The following is an 18,970-nucleotide window of genomic DNA, read 5'->3' on the forward strand; positions in this document are numbered from 1 at the left end:
GAAATGCTGATGCCAGAGAGGGGTCCTAAGGGAAAGCAGATGAACCACCACAAAAGCAGCTTCCTAAAACCACCCTACCAATAGGTGGATTTTTCTACAACAACAATTGTTTACCTCATACGCATGACTTCAGAATTTTGGAGGGACTAGAATGACTGTACGTGTAAATCTAGAGAAGCGCGCCCTGCTATGAAGGAACTGGGTTCTTTCCTTCTCTCTGTTCCTCTGTGCCAAACAGGACAGTACCTGGCCCAGTTTCCACACTCCATTAATCATGGTTGTGCTGATTCTGAAATGAATTCCCTGCTTTTCTGACTAGTGACTAACAGAATTTTTGGGCCATTTGCTAATAGGAGAAGCACTTGAGATGATTCCTGAACTTGAAGAGCTAAATTTGTCTTGGAACAGTAAAGTGGGAGGAAATTTGCCTCTGATCCTTCAGAAGTTCCAAAAAGGGAGCAAGATACAAATGCTTGAGCTTGTGGATTGCACCCTCACGTCGGAAGATGGGACATTTCTGGGTAAGTGGAATTTGAAGAGAAAAAACATTGAAGATGCTCATTGGATAGCTTGGGAATCTAAGTTTGCTGTGTTTTGTCTTATCCTGAATTTAAAGAAGAGTATGTAGGAGGGGAGTGGAGTTTTACGTCACTATATCCCCAAGTGACATAAAACTCCACTCCCCTCCTACGTACCCTTCTTATTTGGATTTCTTTTCTAGGTCAACTGCTACCTATGCTGCAAAGTCTTGAAGTACTTGATCTTTCCATTAACAGAGACATTGGTGGCAGTCTGAACAGTATTGCTCAGGGATTAAAAAGCACGTCAAATCTTAAAGTACTGAAGTTACATTCATGTGGATTATCACAAAAGAGTGTCAAAGTATTGGGTGAGTTAACAATGGCTGGATTTAAGATTACAAGTATAAATATATATGATATACATATAAATATATATATTGAAAAGTTACTAGGAAATATAGCAAAATATAAATAGTGGTTGCGCTGGGGAATAAGATTATGGGTAATTGAAATCTCCTTTAGGCTGGGCGCAGTGGCTCATACCTGTAATCCCAGCACTTTGGGAGGCCCAAGCAGGTGGATCACTTGAGATCAGAAGTTTGAAACCAGCCTGGCCAACATGATGAAACCCCATCTCTACTAAAAATACAAAAATTAGTTGGATGTGGTGACACATGTGCTTGTAATCCCAGCTACTTGGGAGACTGAGGCAGCAGAAATCGCTTTAACTCAGGAATCGAGATTGCAGTGAGCTGACAGGGATGACAGAAGAGACTCCATCTCAAAAAAAAATCTTTTTTATATTTTATTTATTTTCTAAATATTTGACAGAGAACATACACTTTCATGATTATAAAAATGAGCCTTTAATATGACTGACTCTGAAAAGGCCAGTATATTTTAGGTTGAGATAAACACTGGGAAAAATAAAGTTTCTTTGCTGCTAGAAACTACTAGGTTTTCTGTTCTGAAAGTGTCAGCATTATTTTATGCTCTATAGTAGGAAGGAATCGGTATTGATAAAAAGAATGGCTTCGATGGCGTCTGCAGTTAAAACTTATTCCCCTATACATAGTATCCATATTTACGGAGAATAGGAAATGACATTGAACTTACAGAACCTGTAATATTCACTGGCAGCTTGAATAAGTCTAAAAATCTATGTAAACTCCAATGCTCAAGTGTAATAGGAGAGGATGCTCAAGTGTAGTTGCAGGATTCATGTCAAAACCCTCGGCAATCTATGCAGATCTTAGGGAGCATGTGTGTGAAATCATGGTGGGGTCCACAGAGGGCCAGATGGTAGGAAGTTTACGCTTATTCCTCCTTTTGTCTTTTGTGAACACAGTGTGCTCCCTCAGCCTCCCTTACTGCACCACGGCCCCACCCCTGTTCCACACCTTCTTACCACCTTGCAATATGTCAGAATGGTAGTAGAGATGGGGTTTCACCATCTTGGTCAGGCTGGACTTGAACTCCTGACCCCATGATCCACCCCACTTGGCCTCCCAAAGTCCTGGGATTACAGATGAGAGTCACCACGCCTGGTCCGGTTTTTCTTTTTTTAAGAGATGGATCTCACTATTCTGCCCAGGCTGGACTCCAACTCCGGGGTTCAAGCAATCCTCCCACCTTGGTCTCCCAAGCAGTTGGGACTATAGGTATACCATTGTGTCCAGCTATCAGAACGGGATTCTGACTTTCTTTGTAGATGCTGCTTTTAGGTATTTGGCTGAGCTGAGGAAATTAGATCTTTCCTGCAATAAGGATCTAGGTGGAGGTTTTGAAGACTCGTCGGCTCAGTTGGTCATGCTAAAGCATCTGCAAGTCCTAGATCTTCACCAGTGCTCACTAACAGCAGATGACGTGATGTCACTGAGTAAGTACATATTACAGAGCAAAGGAAAGACTTTTGGAATCTTGGCCTATCTTTGGAAACTTGGAAATTTTAATATGTACACTTATAAATTTACTTTTTATGAAGTTATTGGAAAGATTAATTCCTAAAAGTTCCGTGAATGTCTCAACGTAGTACTTGGCATGTATTAAACACCCAGTAAATGTTAGTGAATCTCAATTCCACCTATACATGCCTGTAAATGATAGATTTGGCACTTAGGGAAAATTTTGAATTCATGTTGCTGTTTAGAAATAAATCTCTTAGTGTCACAAAGCTGATTACAAACAGGTTACATACCTGTAACCAAATGCCAACACAAAAGGTATTGAGGATTTCTGAATAACAAGTGAAGTCAAGCCACTCAGATACAAATGAAGTTACAGAAAAAGAGTCAGCGGGGTGGTGCGTGATGGCTATACGTTACCGCTTTAGGCAACTACACTTATTTTCCTACTGCAAACATAGTTCTGTAATTACAACATGTAATATATAAATGCAATTTCCCATAACAAACAGAGCAAGCATAGCCTTGAGATTAAGGGTTTTATCCCATCTGTGGCCACAGTAAGCCTTCAGTGTACATCCAGAATCTGACCATGGCTCACCATCTAGACCTCCACTACCCTGGTCCAAGCAATGATTATCTTATGCTTAGAGTATTGCAAGAGCCCAAATGGTCTCCCTGTCCTCTATCACTCTGACTTCATTCACTCCCCCTCTTCCTCACTGACTCCACCCTGGCCACAGCCCTTGCTGATTCTCAGACACGCCAGGCATGCTCTGGCCTTGGGGCCTTTGCCCATGCTCTCTCTTTCCAGGTCATGGGCAAGTCCAGGCTAGAGGTATCTCATTAACATCTCCCCACTGCTCAAGCACAGGCACCTGCACATGATTGGCACCAAGTAAATGCATGTTGAATATGTGAATGAATGAAGAATGAGTGCACAATGAGAATACAAATAAGTTTTTGGTTATTTATAGTACAATTTGGGGAGGAAGACCGTAAGATAGGTTTCTAGGTCTAACACATCTATCTTTTTAAACCTGCTAAATTATCTCTCAGACTCTTCTCTCAATATTTGGGAAAATAAGAAGAGTTCAAGGCTTTCATGAAGATTTAAAAATGACAAAATAATCCCTTTTTGAGCTTTGCATGGAGCATTATGAGTTCTTACCATTGCCTTTACTTATCATAGCCTGAGCATCATACCTAGGAAGACCTTCACGAGTTATCAGCCCGCCAGATTCCCTTGGTACAACTAAATAACATGAATACCACATCTCATTTTGTTACTCAGGGCTGGAGGACCTCAATTGTTCCCACTGGTATAATGGAGGACTAGGCTTTCCTTACCTAGGTTCACAGCCACTGACATGGGTGAATGGCCCTGGAAAACTAATAATTATTTGATAAGTATAATGAATTGCATTGTTCTCCTTCTGCTTAATTTTGAAAAGATGAAAATGAAAATACATCCTGCTTTATACTTTATGCTGTTAAATAATTGAACATTCTTTTATCCAATCATTGTAAATCGCTCCAAAGAAATGGAATTATAGATCCTTTAAGCAGTAACTACCGATGAATCCTCTAAAGGTGTGGGACACTGTGCCAGGGGCTGCAGAAAATCCCAGCTATCAGGGAACTTCGGTATGGCAGGGGCAGGAGTAAACCAACACATATTCAAACTGCATGGCGAAATACAAAGTGCTGAGGGGGTTGGAAGAGGGAGAAGTAGTTACACCTGTTGACTTTACACGTGCCTGCCTGCCTTCCCTGCCTTTCCCCTTTCTTTCCCCGACCTCTCTCCCTCCTCCCACAAACATTTATACCTCTGATGTTTCAGGTACTGATCCCCATTCTGGGAGTGAGATAGTTCCTATAACACAGAGCTTGCCTTCAGTGAGGGAAGACAGAAAACAAATATATCAACAAGAAAATATCACATAATGCTGGGTGCTGTGAAAATAAAATATGGTGATGCGATAGTGACCAAGGGGTTACTTTGGTGTGGGTGACCCTGGAAGGTTTCAAGGAGGTGAGCCAGCCTTGTAGAGATCCAGCATACTGCATTTTCTGCCTTGGTAAGAGTTGGGGCAAAGGCTGGAAAAGCAGCCAAAAGATAGTGAACGGGGGTAATTCCTAGCCGGGCCCCTCAGGACCCAGTGTGGTTACCAACAGGTGTCTGTTCTGATTGCTGTTTTCATTGCCTTACTGGTACTTACATTCTGAGAAAATAATTATAATTTCAAACATTAATTGAGCAGTTAGTATGTGCCAGGCATTATACCAAGCACTTTATCTTTACCAAGTCACTTTACCTTCCCAATGACCACTGAAATAGAGAAGACTAAGAGTTCTAGAGTTGAGAATGCTAAAGTTCAGAGAGGTTAATTAACTTGTCCAAAATCACACAGTTCTTTAGTAGCAGATCCAAGATCTAGTTCTCTGTCTCCACAGCCTTTGCTCTTCTAGCCTGGAAAGGAGCTTGGAAGCAAGAAAGCCCAAGCAGCATGCTGGGAAGATGGCTGGTTTGCGGTGTGTAAGGGAGGGAGGGTGGGGTTGGGGAGAGCTGTATTGACTGATAGATTAAACAGAGTGTGGGAACCAAACACCCAGAAGACTCTGTGAGATGGTGCCTAAAACATGTCGCTGCTGATATTTTTAACAGCCCAGGTCATTCCTTTACTCTCAAATCTTCAAGAACTGGATTTATCAGCCAACAGAAAGATGGGCAGTTCTTCTGAAAACTTACTCAGCAGGCTCCGATTTTTACCAGCATTGAAGTCATTAGTTGTTAACAACTGTGCTTTGGAGAGTGAGACTTTTACAGCTCTCGGTAAGAGATTTCCCAGATCCCTGCAGGAGCCATGCAATAATGTGAGAGGGAGACCTCTTTTTCTCTGCATTTCATTCCAAGGTTCAGCCAAATTTGTGAAGTACTAATTTGTCTTCTTTTCAGGACATATGCCTTCTTAAAAGTGACCTTCTGAAAGTCCAAAAAAATGATTCTAATATGTGCAGGGTTTTTTTTGTTGTTGTTGTTTGTGTTTTGAGACAGAGTGTCACCCAGGCTGGAGTGCAGTGGCGTGATCTTGGCTCACTGCAGCCTCTGTTTCCCAGGTCTAAGCGATTCTCCTGCCTCAGCCTCGAGAGTAGCTGGGATCACAGACAGGTGCACGTCACCACACCCGACTAATTTTTGTATTTTTAGTAGAGACAGGGTTTCACCATGTTGTCCAGCCTGGTCTCAAACTCCTGACTTCAAGTGATCCACCCTCCTGGGCCTTCCAAAGTGCTGGGGTTATAGGTGTGAGCCACTGTGCCTGGCCATGGTATGTGCAGATTTAACATTTAAAATTTAATGTGTGTACAACCAACCCGGGACCACCACATCCATGGTAACTTGTAATTTTGCGGAAGTGTCAGTATGAGTTGGGATTGCTGTGGATCTGATAGGAAAGTAAGCCATTTACTAGAGTGTGAGCCTAGCTAACTGCCAAGCAATCATTCCCCACAGGATTTATGTGCTCGCTTAGGAATCTGTGTATGCCTTAAGGCCACGGATGTGCCCCAGCCTACATCAGGAACCTACTGAATCTGAAAGTTGGTGACAAAGTTTCCATTTGATGACAAGTGCAGTGTCAGCAAGTAAAGGGAGCTGGCGTTGGGGACCCTGGCACTGTGTGCACAAACTACTGGTTCCCTGGGTGATCGATTTGGAGAAGTGCTACCAAGTGTCTTTGTTTCACAATATCTCCCCTTACTTGCTGACATTGCACTTGTCACCAAATGGGCAGAACTTAACAACTGTCATTTATGGAGCATATCCTATGTGCCAGGCCCCTTTCCAAGAACTTTACATGCATTCACCAATTTAACTCTTACAACTGTATAAGGCATGTGCCGTTGTTCCATTTTATATTTTGCAGACAAGGAAACTGAAGCACAGAGATGTTAAGTACATGAGGTAACCTAAGGTCATAAGAGCCAGAGCCAGGATTTGATTTAAGGCAGTCTAATTCCAGATGTTTTGGAGACAGAAAATATACCATACTCTTCCCCACAGAATAACTGTAATCAGTTTGAGGAAGCTCACAGGCACCCCTTCAAGCATATCTGTAGAGTCTCTGATGGGTCCATGGGCCCTAGAACAGCAGGGCTGAAAGCTACATATCCTGGGACTTTTCCCCATCCAGAGATGTGGACGATGAGATGAATGATGCTGAGGGAGCGCTGGGAGGAGGGCATGGTGAGGACCAAGTCTATGGGAGCTGAGCAAAATACTCGGGCTGAGCAAAATACTCAGGCTGAACAAAATACTCAGGCTGAAAAGGAGGGCAAGAATGCCCTAAATATAGTGTTCTTCAAATTTGGGGGTAAATAACATGCATTTATTTTTATTAATGTATAATAATAAATAGCTACTCATTTTTATGAATTTAATGCATTTATTTCATTAATAATAGCCCTTGTCTGGTTGACAGTACAATTCATTTTTAAGGAAGTGCCAACTGATTAAAAAAAAAAAAAAAAAACACTGGTGAGAAGGTTAGAGAGAAGGACTCTGTTTTTAGCATTATCCAGGAAGCACACAAATCCAACAACTCCAGCCACGTGTATGGGGGCAAAAAAGAGTTAACATAGCAGACTTGATGCTGCTATCCCTGGAAAGGCCTACTGTCAACCAGAAAGACCAACCCTTAGCTGATATCCCAGAACTTGGAATCTGGGGGTGTTCGTACCATTTCCTAACTGATAAGGGTGGTTTACTATGCCTAACCTGTTTGCACAAACAACATGGTTTATGCTGAACATGCGCTTTTCTTTTGTGAGCATGGAATTTTGGTATATGCTGGGTGGAGGGTACCTAGATGACTGACCCCCCAGTAAAGAACTGTGAACTTGGGCCAGGTGCAGTGGCTCACACCTGTAATCCCAGTACTTTGGGAGGGTCTTGCTCTGCTGCCCAGGCTGGAGTGCAGTGGCACTATCATGGCTCACTGTAGCCTTCTCCTGGGCTTAAGCGATCATGCCATCTCAGCCTCCCCAGTAGCTGGGTCTACAGGAATGTGACACCACACCTGGCTAATTTTTGTATTTTTGGTAGAGACGGAGTTTTACCATGTTGCCCAGTCTGGAAAAATACGTTTTTTTAAAGGAACTGTGGCCATTAGAAGGCACAGCTGTTTCTAATTCTAGCTGCACAATCAATGAATCATGATCAACGAGGTATTACACTAAATTGTATCATCTGACATAAATCTACTATTCAATTTGAATTAAGCACATGAAGCAAATATATATTTCTGTACATTGCTTTTAGAAGAAAAAGTTCCATTTCTCCTTAATGTAGATCTCTGTACCATGAGTAAGGGATTTTCTTACTAGATATTATAAAAGAATGTATATTTTCCCCTCGAACACATTATTCTCTAGAAGGAAGGCAGAATAGTTTAAAGTACAATTAACTTGGGAATAAGATATTCTGGTTAATTTTAACTTTGGGGGCAACTGAGAATTAAGCAGAAAATCTTTTACTTTTCTTTAAAAATCTTTCCAAAATACATTAGTTGCCTTCCTTGCCTGCATTTATTGCAGTGAAGTAAACACAAATGGGTTTTGGTATTTCAGACTCTTAGGGAGACTTGACCCTATCTCAATCTCAGCAGTGACTGGGCAGTGGAATATGTACCAACCAGGACACATTCTGAAATCTTGACTAGCCGTCCAAGCACTTTGCCTCTTTCTCCTTCCTACATGTGAAATGAAGGAAAGAAACCCCAGGTGGACAGTGAATTCCAATTTATCAAGTTTTGCTTTGCTAAAGTTTCCAATATTTCCCCAAATAAAAACAGACAACAGGCTGGGTGCGGTGGCTCACGCCTGTAATCTCAGCACTTCCGGAGGCCAAGGCTGGTGGATCCCGAGTTAGGAGATCCAGACCATCCTGGCCAACAGGGCGAAACCCCGTCTCTGTTAAAATACAAAAATAATTAGCTGGGTATGGTGGCACGCACATGTAGTCCCAGCTGCTTGAGAGGCTGAGGCAGGGGAATCACTTGAACCCAGGAGGCGGAGGTTGCAGTGAGCCAAGATTGTGCCACTGCACTCCAGCCTGGTGACAGAGCAAGACTCCATCTCAAAACAAAACAAACAACAACAACAACAACAACAACAACAAAAAAAACAGACAACATAAATTGAGGCCATAAATTTAAGGCAGAAGAAAATGGCCTCTACAACTTTCTCAACTCCAGTTATATTAATGTGTTGTCCTAGACCAGTTTCCTCAAATCCAAAGCTAATGATCTGTAAGAAAACCTAAATTACTGCTGTTCTTATCATTACCACTTTTAGCTGAAAGCTCTGTTCACCTCTCTGCTCTGGAAGTATTTAACCTTTCTTGGAACAAGTGTGTTGGTGGCAACTTGAAGCTGCTTCTGGAAACACTAAAGCTTTCCATGTCTCTTCGAGTGCTGAGGCTGAGCAGCTGTTCCCTGGTGACAGAGGACATGGTTCTCCTGGGTGTGTATCTACTTGTTCCCAAGCGGTCTTGGCACACAGAGCAGAGGGTGCCGCCCCTGCAAAGCACCGGGTGGGGAGGTGGGGGAGGCACTAGACTTGGGGTGAAGCCCTCTGTGCAGATTGCCTTCTCCCCAATATCTCCCGAGAGTTCTAATTAAAATGAACAAAGGCAATTCTAAAACCACATGACAGTGGGGGGTGTTTCCTAAAAGGATATGGATTTAGATAGGTGGGGCGGTTCCTGGAAGGCAAACAACTGTTCCACGCCTCCCTGGTCCGTGAGTTTTCCCACTTCAGACATCTACATCTCACCCATCCCCATGGTTCCAGCAGTATTACTTAACTTTTCCTTTAAATTGACTCTTTAATTTAAATGCTTTTATTTAAACAAGAAGCTGATTATCACTGTAACTGAAATGCAGGTATCACTTCTCATAGATATTAGACTGCTGATGGCTTTGATTAGAGACTCCTTCTCTCTATTAGAAAAAGATGAGAGGGGTTAAAGGCATACTGTAGTAACAATCTGACCCTTTTTCCACGTCAGTCTAGAAAGATGGAAAGATAATTGAATAAGGAATAACTTTTGCACTGTGGGATTGAGGCTACCCAAATATTCCCTAAAATCATTCTATGTGGCCATGCGTGGTGGCTCACACCTGTAATCCCAAGACTTTGGGAGGCCGAGGCTGGCAGATCACTTGAGGTCGGGAGTTCAAGACCAGCCTGATCAACATGGAGAAACCCCATCTCTACTAAAAATACAAAATTAGCAGGGCATGGTGGTGCATGCCTGTAATCCCAGCTATCGGGGGGCTGAGGCAGGAGAATCGCTTGAACCTGGGAGGCAGAGGTTGCGGTGAGCCAAGATTGCACCATTGCACTCCAGCCTGGGCAACAGGAGTCAAACTCCTTCTCAAAAAACAACAACAACAACTCATTCTATGCTTCCACTTTCCCATTATAAAACAATAACCAGAGAGTACTCTCTCTGGCTCCTGTCTAGCCTTGTCCTCACACTCCAATCACTATTCAGCCATCAACTGCCAGAATTCCAAAGCAATGAGCACGCCTCCAAATGAAGGGTCAGAACAGTCACTCCAAGTAGTTGTATGTGTGTTTTTAGTGTATATACTAGTCAGTTTTGCTATGACATGGCACATGGGCCTAAAAATCATGTGTTATGCAAGAATTATTCAGTAATAACCACAGGACTTATGGTTGGAAGCACCACACTCAAATACTTCATCAGTGGCATATTTTAAAAAACAGAAGCTATGAAAAATAGCAATACAGTTTTACATATTAAATAGTTAAGAAATGAGCAAATATTAGACTTTCCCCTGAGAAAGACCTGAAGTTTGTCTGTGGAAGTGGCCTGTCCACACTTCAGTTGGTGGAAAGAGGGTGTGTGGATAGATGAGGCTTGTTGTCCTCATGAGGTGTGTGCATGTCTACATTTTCTTTTTCTTTCTTTCCTTCCTTCCTTCCTTCCTTCCTTCCTTCCTTCCTTCCTTCCTTCCTTCCTTCCTTCCTTCCTTCCTTCCCTCCCTCCCTCTCTCCTTTCTTTCCCTTCCCTTCCCTTCCCTTCCCCTTCCTTCCTTCCCTCCCTCCCTCCCTCCCTCCCTCCCTCCCTCCCTCTCTCTCTCTCTCTCTCTCTCTCTCTCTCTCTCTCTCTCTTTCTTTCTTTCTTTCTTTCTTTTCTCAGAGTTTCACTCTGTCACCCAGGCTGGAGTGCAATGGCATGATCTTGGCTCACTGCAACCTCCACCTGCCAGATTCAAGACATTCTCCTGACTCAGGCTCCCGAGTAGCTGGGATTACAGGCGCCTACCACCACGCCTGGCTAATTTTTGTGTTTTTGGTAGACACGGGGTTTCACCATGTTAGCCAGGCTGGTCTCGAACTCCTGACTTCAGGTGATCCACCTGCCTTGGCCTCCCAAAGTGCTGGGATTACAGGTGTGAGCCACCATGTCCAGGCTGTTTATTTCTATATGCAGCTCAATTCAGCTGGGGACAGTCTTATATGTTCACCTAGTGTTTCCTGTGGACAAATTGTGCATAATGCAAATAAGAAATTTGCATTATGCTCAAATTGTTTCCTGACATTTCAGTCTCATTGAAATAAACTTGTGTTTTCAAAACAAGTGTTATAGCAAAAATGATTGTAATTAGAAGATGGAACAAAACATTGCGATTTTAATTTGCATTTCCCTAATGACCAGTGATGTCAAACATCTTTTTATGTGTGTATTTTCATTTCTTAGCTCCTTTGGTGAAATGTCTGTTCTAAATCTCTTGCCTAATTTTAAAAATTGGATTGTTTGTTTTCTTGTTGATGAGTTTGGAGAGCTTTTTAGATTTTTCTGAATACAAGTAAGTCCTTTATCAGAAATATAATTTGCTATTATTTTTTCTGGGTCTGTCCCACTGGCTTTTTCATTCTCTTAATAGTGTTTTTTTGCAGAGTAAAGCTTTCAGTTTTAATAAAGATCTATCAATTTGTTAATCTGATGAATTTTTTGTATTGTGTCTTAGAGTGTTTTGCAAATCTAATTTCTCAAAAATTTTTTCCATATTTTTTCTTGAAGCTTTGTATTTGCCTTTTATATTTTGACCTATTATCTATTTTGAGTTAATTTTTATACAAGGTATGAAGTATGGGTAGAGATTAATGTGTCTGCATGTCACTGTCCAATTATTGGAGTGCCATTAGTTGAAAAGACTATCCATTCTCCATTGATTTGCCTTTATATTTTTGTCAAAAATCAATTGGCCATATTTGTGATGGCCTACTTCTGGTCTCTCAACTCTGTTCCATTGATCTCTGTGTCTCTTATTTTACCAATATCATGCTGTTTTGATTGCTGAAACTTTATAGTAAGTCTTGAAATGAAGTAGTATTTCTTTGTTCTTTTTCAAAATTGTTTTGGTTATTCTAGTTACTTGGCATTTCCATATACAGCTAGCATCAGATTGTCAATAGCTATTTTAAAAATCCATCTGGAAATTTGATTGGGATTACATTGAATTTATAGATCAATTCAGGGAGAAATGACATCTTAACAATATTGAGTATTCCAATCCATGAACACAGTCTATCTCTGTATTTAAGTACTCTTTGATTTCTTTCACTGGTGTTTTATAGTTTTTATATTTTGTTAAATTTGTATCTGAGTATTTAATTTTTGTGCTCTTACAAAAGATACTGTTTAATTTTAGATTCCCAATGTTATTGCTAGTATGTGGATATACAATTGATTTTTGTATATTGACATTTTACTGCAACCTTGCTAAACTCATTTGTTAGCTGTAGGATATTTTTGGTAGATTCTGTAGTATTTTCTATATAGACAGTCATATCTATGATTACAGACAGCTTTTTTTTTTTTTTGAGATGGAGTCTCATTCTGTTGCCAGGCTGGGGTACAGTGGCGCCATCTCAGCTCACCACAACTTCCGACTCTTGAGTTCAAGTGATTCTCCTGCCTCAGCTTCCTGAGTAACTGGGACTACAGACACTCGCCACCACCCCCAGCTAGTTTTTGTATTTTTAGTAGAGACGGGGTTTCACCATGTTGGCCAGGATGGTCTCGATCTCCTGACCTCGTGATCTGCCCGCCTCGGCCTCCCAAAGTGCTGGGATTACAGACATGAAACCACCGCACCCAGTCTAGAGACAGTTTTATGTCTTTACCTCCACTGCATATCTTTTATTTCTTTTTCTTGGTTATTTAGCTGGCTAGGATTTCCAATAGATGTTGAACGAGATGAGAGCAGACATTCTTGCCTTGCTTCCACTCTTAGTTCCCTAAGCTGAGGGGGAAAGCGTTCCATTTTTCACTATTAAGTATGACGCTAGCTATAGGTTTTTTTGTAGCTACCCTTTATCAGGCTAAAGAATCCTAATTTGCTAAGAGTTCTTGTAATGAATTTTGTCAGATTATTTTTCTGCATCTATTGAGATGAGCATTTAAAAAACTTTATAGTTCATTAATATCATGAATAATAATATTAATAATAATTAATAATATTAACTGATTTTTAAATGTTAAATCAGCCTGGTCATGATCATTATGTATTATCTTGCTTATATAGCATTGGATGTTATTTGCTAATTTTTTTTGAGGATATTTGTGCCTGTGTTCACAAGGGATAACAGCCTACTGGTTTTCTTATAATGTCTTTGGCTTTGTTATGAGGGTATAGATAGCCTCATACAATGAGTTGGGAAGTGTTCCTTCCTCTTTTATTTTCCAGAAAGATTGGATAAAATTGGTATTATTTCTTCCTCAACTGTTTCACAGAATTCACCACTGAAGCCATCTAAACTTGGAATTTTCTTTGTGGGATATTTTAAATTACCAATTCAATTTAAAAAATAGAGATAGAAAAAAAATAGAGCTAGGACTATTCCAGTTGTCTATTTCTTCTTTAAGTTTTGATAGTGTCTTTTAAGGAATTGGCCCATTTCATTAGGTTGTTGAATTTATGGAATTAAAGTTGTTTCCTTATTATCCTTTTACTGCCCATTGTGATACTTCCTGTCTCATTCCTGATATTGATAAGTTGTGTTTCTATCTCTTTGTTCTTGGCTAGTGTGACCAAAGGTATTAGTTTTCTGTTGCTGTGTAACATGTTAATTTGTGGATTAAAACAATATCCATGTATTTGTTCACAGTTCTTTTTAAAAGCTTATATAAATGTAAGGGGCACCAGTGCAGTTTTGTTCCATGGGTATATTGTAGTGGTGAAGTCTGAGGTGCTGATGTAACCATCACCCGAATGAGTAATGTGGGAAGTAATTTCTCATCCCTCACCCGGCTCACAGTTCTGTAGGTAAGAAGTCTGGCACAGCTTGTGTTCGTTCTCTGTGTAGGGTATTACAACACTGAAATCAAGGTGTCAGCCAGGCTGAGTTCTCATGTGAAGACTCTAGGAATAAATCCACTTTCAAGCTCATTTTTGTTGTCAGAGTCTAGGACCTTGCAGCTGTAGGACTGAGGGTCCTCTTTTCTTGCTAATTCTCAGCTGGGGGCTGTTTTCAGCTACTAGAGGCCAGCCACATTCCTTGATACATGGCCCCTCATTTGCAAGCCTGGAGTGGATTGTCCGTGCCTCTCACACTTTAAATCTCTCTGACTTCTGTAACTTCCTTCCTCTTCTGCCACCGGTAGGAGGAAATTCTCTCTGCTTTCAAAGGGCTCCTGTGATTAGGTTAACTCCATATGAATAGTCTCCCTTTCTTAAAGTCGGGTGTGCCATATAGCCTAAGCTAATCTTGGGAGCAAAATCTATCACATTCAGTCCTGGGAACACAATGGAAACCTTAAGGTGGCTATTTAGAATTCTGACTATCACAAGGGTTTATTGATGTTGTGAGTCTTCTAAAAAATAAGCTTTTGATTTTTATTTATTTATTTTTCTGAATTAGACACCATTAAATATATTTAAGTTATTTTATTTAATGTTTATAATTAAAATTTGCTTCTTCAATTAGGTTTTTTTTTTTTTTCTTGAGACGGAGTCTCGCTCTGTCACCCAGGCTGGAGTGCAGTGGCGCAGTCTTGGCTCACTGCAAGCTCCGCCTCCCGGGTTCAAGCCATTCTCCTGCCTTAACCTCCCAAGTAGCTGGGACTACAGGTGCCCACCACTATGCCTGGCTAATTTTTGTGTGTGTGTGTATTTTTAGTAGAGACAGGGTTTCACCGTGTTAGCCGGGATGGTCTTGATCTCCTGACTTCGTGATCCGCCCGTTTTGGCCTCCCAAAGTGGTGGGATTATAGGCGTGAGCCACCACACCAGGCCTCAATTAGGTCTTTTTTTTTTTGTCTGCATCAAATTTTATCTGCCATGTCTTCAGCCATTGTATATATATATTTTAATCTCTACTGACAGTTTTTTCTCAGGTCAAATTTATACTTTTACATTTCATCAGGGTATATTTTACAGATCAGGCGTGGTGGCTCACACCTGTAATACCAGCACTTTGGGAGGACGAGGTGGGTGGATCACCTGAGGTCAGGAGTTTGAGACCAGCCTGGCCAACATGGCGAAACCCTGTCTGTAATAAAAGTAAAAAAATTAGCTGGGCATAGTGGCGGGTGCCTGTAATCCCAGCTACTTGGAAGGCTGAGGCAGGAGGATTGCTTGAACTTGGAGTTGGAGGTTGCAGTGAGCTGAGATTGCACCATTGCATTCCAGCCTGGGCAAAGAGCAGACTCTATCTCAAAAAACAAAAACAATAACAGCAACAAAAAACAAGTATTACTATATGTCGTTTTAGCAATTGCCACTTTTATATTTTTTCTAATAGAAACATTAAAAATTTGTTAATCACTAGCTTATGCACATTTTAAAAATAATTAATGGCATTTATTTTTTCACATAGTAAACTATAAAGAGTATATCTATGGCCTATGTTTCCACTATCTAGATTTTAAAAAATGTAATAAATCTAAAATAGTAAAATAGGATGAAAGAGAAAAAGCATGCACATTGTCTTTAACACTTAGTTAGGTCTCAAGAATATTGTGAGTAATGTTGCAAGACAGGAAGGAAGAGAGACACACATTGACATGGACACCTAGAGACAGAGTGCAGCTGCTGTGTGCACGGGTGGCTGAGCTCTCAAATTCACTGTGGAATGAAACTGTAGGCAAGTGAAAGTGATGGAGTTGGAACATCCTCCTTGATTGGAAAGCCATGTGTGTGAGGAAAGACTGAAAGACCAGGGCATGTTCAGTCCTAGAGGGATAAAGTTTGAGGGAGACCTGGCTGTTGTCTAACACTGCAGGGCTGACATGAGGAAGAAGGAGCTGAATGTTTCAGCTGACCGATGGGGGCACGGGGTGAAAGACACCAGAAGATAGATTGGGGCCCTGTGGGAGGGCTTCCTCCTGCTAGGAGCTGCTCTGTAATGCTGAGGCAAACTTGAAAGAACGGTTCAGGCAGAATTGTGGTGATCATCAGTAGAGAGGCTGTGAAAAGGATTTCTCTCTGATCATTTATTAGGAGGTTGGATAAGGAGACTTCCAAGATCCCTTTCATCTCCAAGATTCTACACAACTCACCTGATCTCTGCAATCCATTCCTGGGTTTGGTTGAAAAGGGAAGCATGTTCTATTTGCCTTGGTTATCTCTCCTGCCTCCTCTTACAGAAGTCTTTATTTCATCAACTTATTTATTTTCTGATCAAATAGCTCAGATTGTACATTAGTCATCATTTTTAAGTGCCATTGTAGGTAGTACCCATATAGGGAAAACTGTCATGTGTATTGGGGTCTCTAAGGTGAATTGGAAATTATCCAGGTATGTTCTGCATATGGAAAGTGCTCATTTAAATAATTGCTGGATGAAGAATGACTGAATGAATGAACAATGAACAATTAAACAGTATAAGCAGCAAGACGATTATTTACAAATGGTCCTTAGTTAAAGCCAATGAGCCATCACTCTTTATATTTAATTAGAGAAAGACTGTAGGAAGAGCTGGGACTCCAGTGGAGCAGAGAGCAGGAACTTGACAAAAAAAATTATTGGATTGGGATTTGGAAAAAGAAATTTAAAAAGCTGTAGATGGGATGTACAGAGAGGAAATCTGTTACCAATTTCAGATGTCCTGAATAAAGCTGCTAATAACAAATCATTACTAATTACTAATCTTGTCATTACTAGTCCTGGAGATAGTGTTATGGGAAATGGGAATAGCCATGGCAGACGGTATTCTTGTATGTTAGCATTTAGAGTGATTTTGTTTTCCAGCATCGGTCATACAGACGGGTCATCTGGCCAAACTGCGAAAGCTGGACCTGAGCTACAATGACAGCATCTGTGATGCAGGGTGGACCATGTTCTGCCAAAACGTGCGGTTCCTCAAAGAGTTAATCGAGCTGGATATTAGCCTTCGACCATCAAATTTTCGAGATTGTGGACAATGGTTTAGACACTTGTTATGTGCTGTGACCAAACTTCCTCAGATCACAGAGATAGGAATGAAAAGATGGATACTCCCAGCTTCACAGGAGGAAGAACTAGAATGCTTTGACCAAGATAAAAAAAGGAGCATTCACTTTGACCATGGCGGGTTTCAGTAAGCTGACTTCCCACATCCTGCTAAGCTACAAACCATTCTCCAAAGGAAAAGAACATGAACGAATTCCAGTGTCATGAACTGAATATCAACTTCTGGGCCGTTTAATGGGACTTATATTACAAGAGCTTTGTAAATATATGTATATAATATCTAATATAAGCATGCCATTATTCTCTGTCTCATGAAACAAAGATGGCATTTTTCAATGGATTTGTTTTGGATATATAATTAGTTCATTTACTGTTTAGAAGCCTTGCCAAAAGCGTTTAGATTCTGGTACTGCAACTGCTTTTCTCTTGCCCAGAAATGTTGTGCCTCTTCTTTTCCTACAAGTTAAATGTTCTAAATATAAAGGTGTGTGTGAGTGTGTGTGTGTGATTCTAATGTGAAAGGCACTAGCTGTCTAAGAGTTTCATGTATCATTACTATCACTATATGTATCTTAATGTGGTCTATGTAGGTTTTTATCAGAAAGCATACCCTTCTATGGTTTTTTTTTTTTTTTTTTTTTTTTTTTTTTTTTTTTTTTTTTTTGAGACGGAGTCTGGCTCTGTCGCCCAGGCTGGAGTGCGGTGGCCGGATCTCAGCTCACTGCAAGCTCCGCCTCCCGGGTTTACGCCATTCTCCTGCCTCTGTCTCCCAAGTAGCTGGGACTACAGGCGCCCTGCCTCGTCGCCTGGCTAGTTTTTGGTATTCTTTAGTAGAGACGGGGTTTCACCGTGTTAGCCAGGGTGGTCTCGATCTCCTGACCTTGTGATCCACCCGTCTCGGCCTCCCAAAGTGCTGGGATTACAGGCTTGAGCCACCGCGCCCGGCCTATGGTTTATTATTTTATGTTCTGGTGCCTTTTATCTCAGATACAAACCAGAACAATAATGATAGTCACTGACATATAAATCTTAGTAAAAAGTGTTTGAAAATTTAAAACTCACTGTGAAAAACACATCTTGTTAAAATACATTAAAACTTCTTTTTACTGTTTAAAAAAATTGTTAACATATTGCCTCCAGGCATTTCTTTGAAATGGAATTGGCTCATAAAACTAATTTAGTTCATTAATGACAGTTTTCATGTTGCTCTAAACTATTTTTGAAATCTTTGATTTTCTTTTACTGGAGCATGAAAGTCATTGCATGGCAGAGAGGTTTGTATACACATTTCTATTCTGACCTGCTCTAGTCAAATTATGTTTTGCTTTCTTCTTACTACACTAATAATTAGTATTGCAATCACTGCCTGAAAGACATGCAAATTTAAAATCAACACTATTCCAAATTAAAACGTTTTCAGGATGAGGAGGTTTTGAATGCTGTAAAGGGGATATTTTGGGTTACATCGTATGAAAGAATACCATGAATACCATAAGCATTCCCAGGAATTCCATGAGTATCTATGCATATGTAAAAACCTATGCATGAATGTTCATAGCAGCTTTGTTCACAATAGCAAAAAAACTGGAAATGATGAGTGAAAGGTTAAACAAACTGTGGGACTATGAAATACTCCTTCAGCAACAGAAAGGAACAAACCACTGATCCACGCCCCAGTTGGATAGACTTCAAGTGGATTATGCTGAATAAAAAAGCCAATCCCAGTTACATACTATATGTTTCCATTTATGTGACATTCCTAAAATGACACAATTATGAATCTGGAGAACAGGTTAGGCACTGGGAGAGGAGTAGGCAGTAGGTATGGCTACAGAGGAATAGCACAAGGGAAACTTGTGGCAATGGAACAAATCTGTGTCTTGATTGTGATGGTGCCTACACAAAACTATATGTGACAAAATTGCATAGGATTACACACACACACACAAATGAGTGCAATGTTAATCTTCTGGTTTTGTTATTGTGCTATAGTTATGAAAGAGGTCAGCATTGAGGGAGGCTGAGCAGTGCATGGACCTACCTAAATATTTAT

At 40.7% G+C, this 18,970-nt stretch overlaps 1 protein-coding gene across 3 annotated transcripts in view; it reads left to right on the forward strand.

Moving 5' to 3' along the window:
- Positions 1-17,073, forward strand: part of LRRC31 (leucine rich repeat containing 31) — a 30,735-nt gene extending 13,662 nt beyond the window's left edge. For 2 of the 3 annotated variants that reach the window (XM_010388339.2, XM_010389071.2), the window contains 6 exons: positions 354-521; positions 722-889; positions 2,233-2,400; positions 5,094-5,261; positions 8,783-8,950; positions 16,717-17,073. In XM_010388339.2, coding sequence (XP_010386641.2) covers positions 354-521; positions 722-889; positions 2,233-2,400; positions 5,094-5,261; positions 8,783-8,950; positions 16,717-17,048 — 1,172 coding nt within the window. In that variant the 3' untranslated portion in view covers positions 17,049-17,073. Of the gene's footprint in view, positions 1-353; positions 522-721; positions 890-2,232; positions 2,401-5,093; positions 5,262-8,782; positions 8,951-16,698 lie in introns of all 3 variants that reach the window. The other variant, XM_010352498.2, reaches the window with a different exon arrangement.
- Positions 17,074-18,970: the final 1,897 nt, after the last annotated feature.

Source organism: Rhinopithecus roxellana, chromosome 1 (assembly GCF_007565055.1).
Source record: "Rhinopithecus roxellana isolate Shanxi Qingling chromosome 1, ASM756505v1, whole genome shotgun sequence".
Lineage (NCBI taxonomy): Eukaryota > Metazoa > Chordata > Mammalia > Primates > Cercopithecidae > Rhinopithecus > Rhinopithecus roxellana.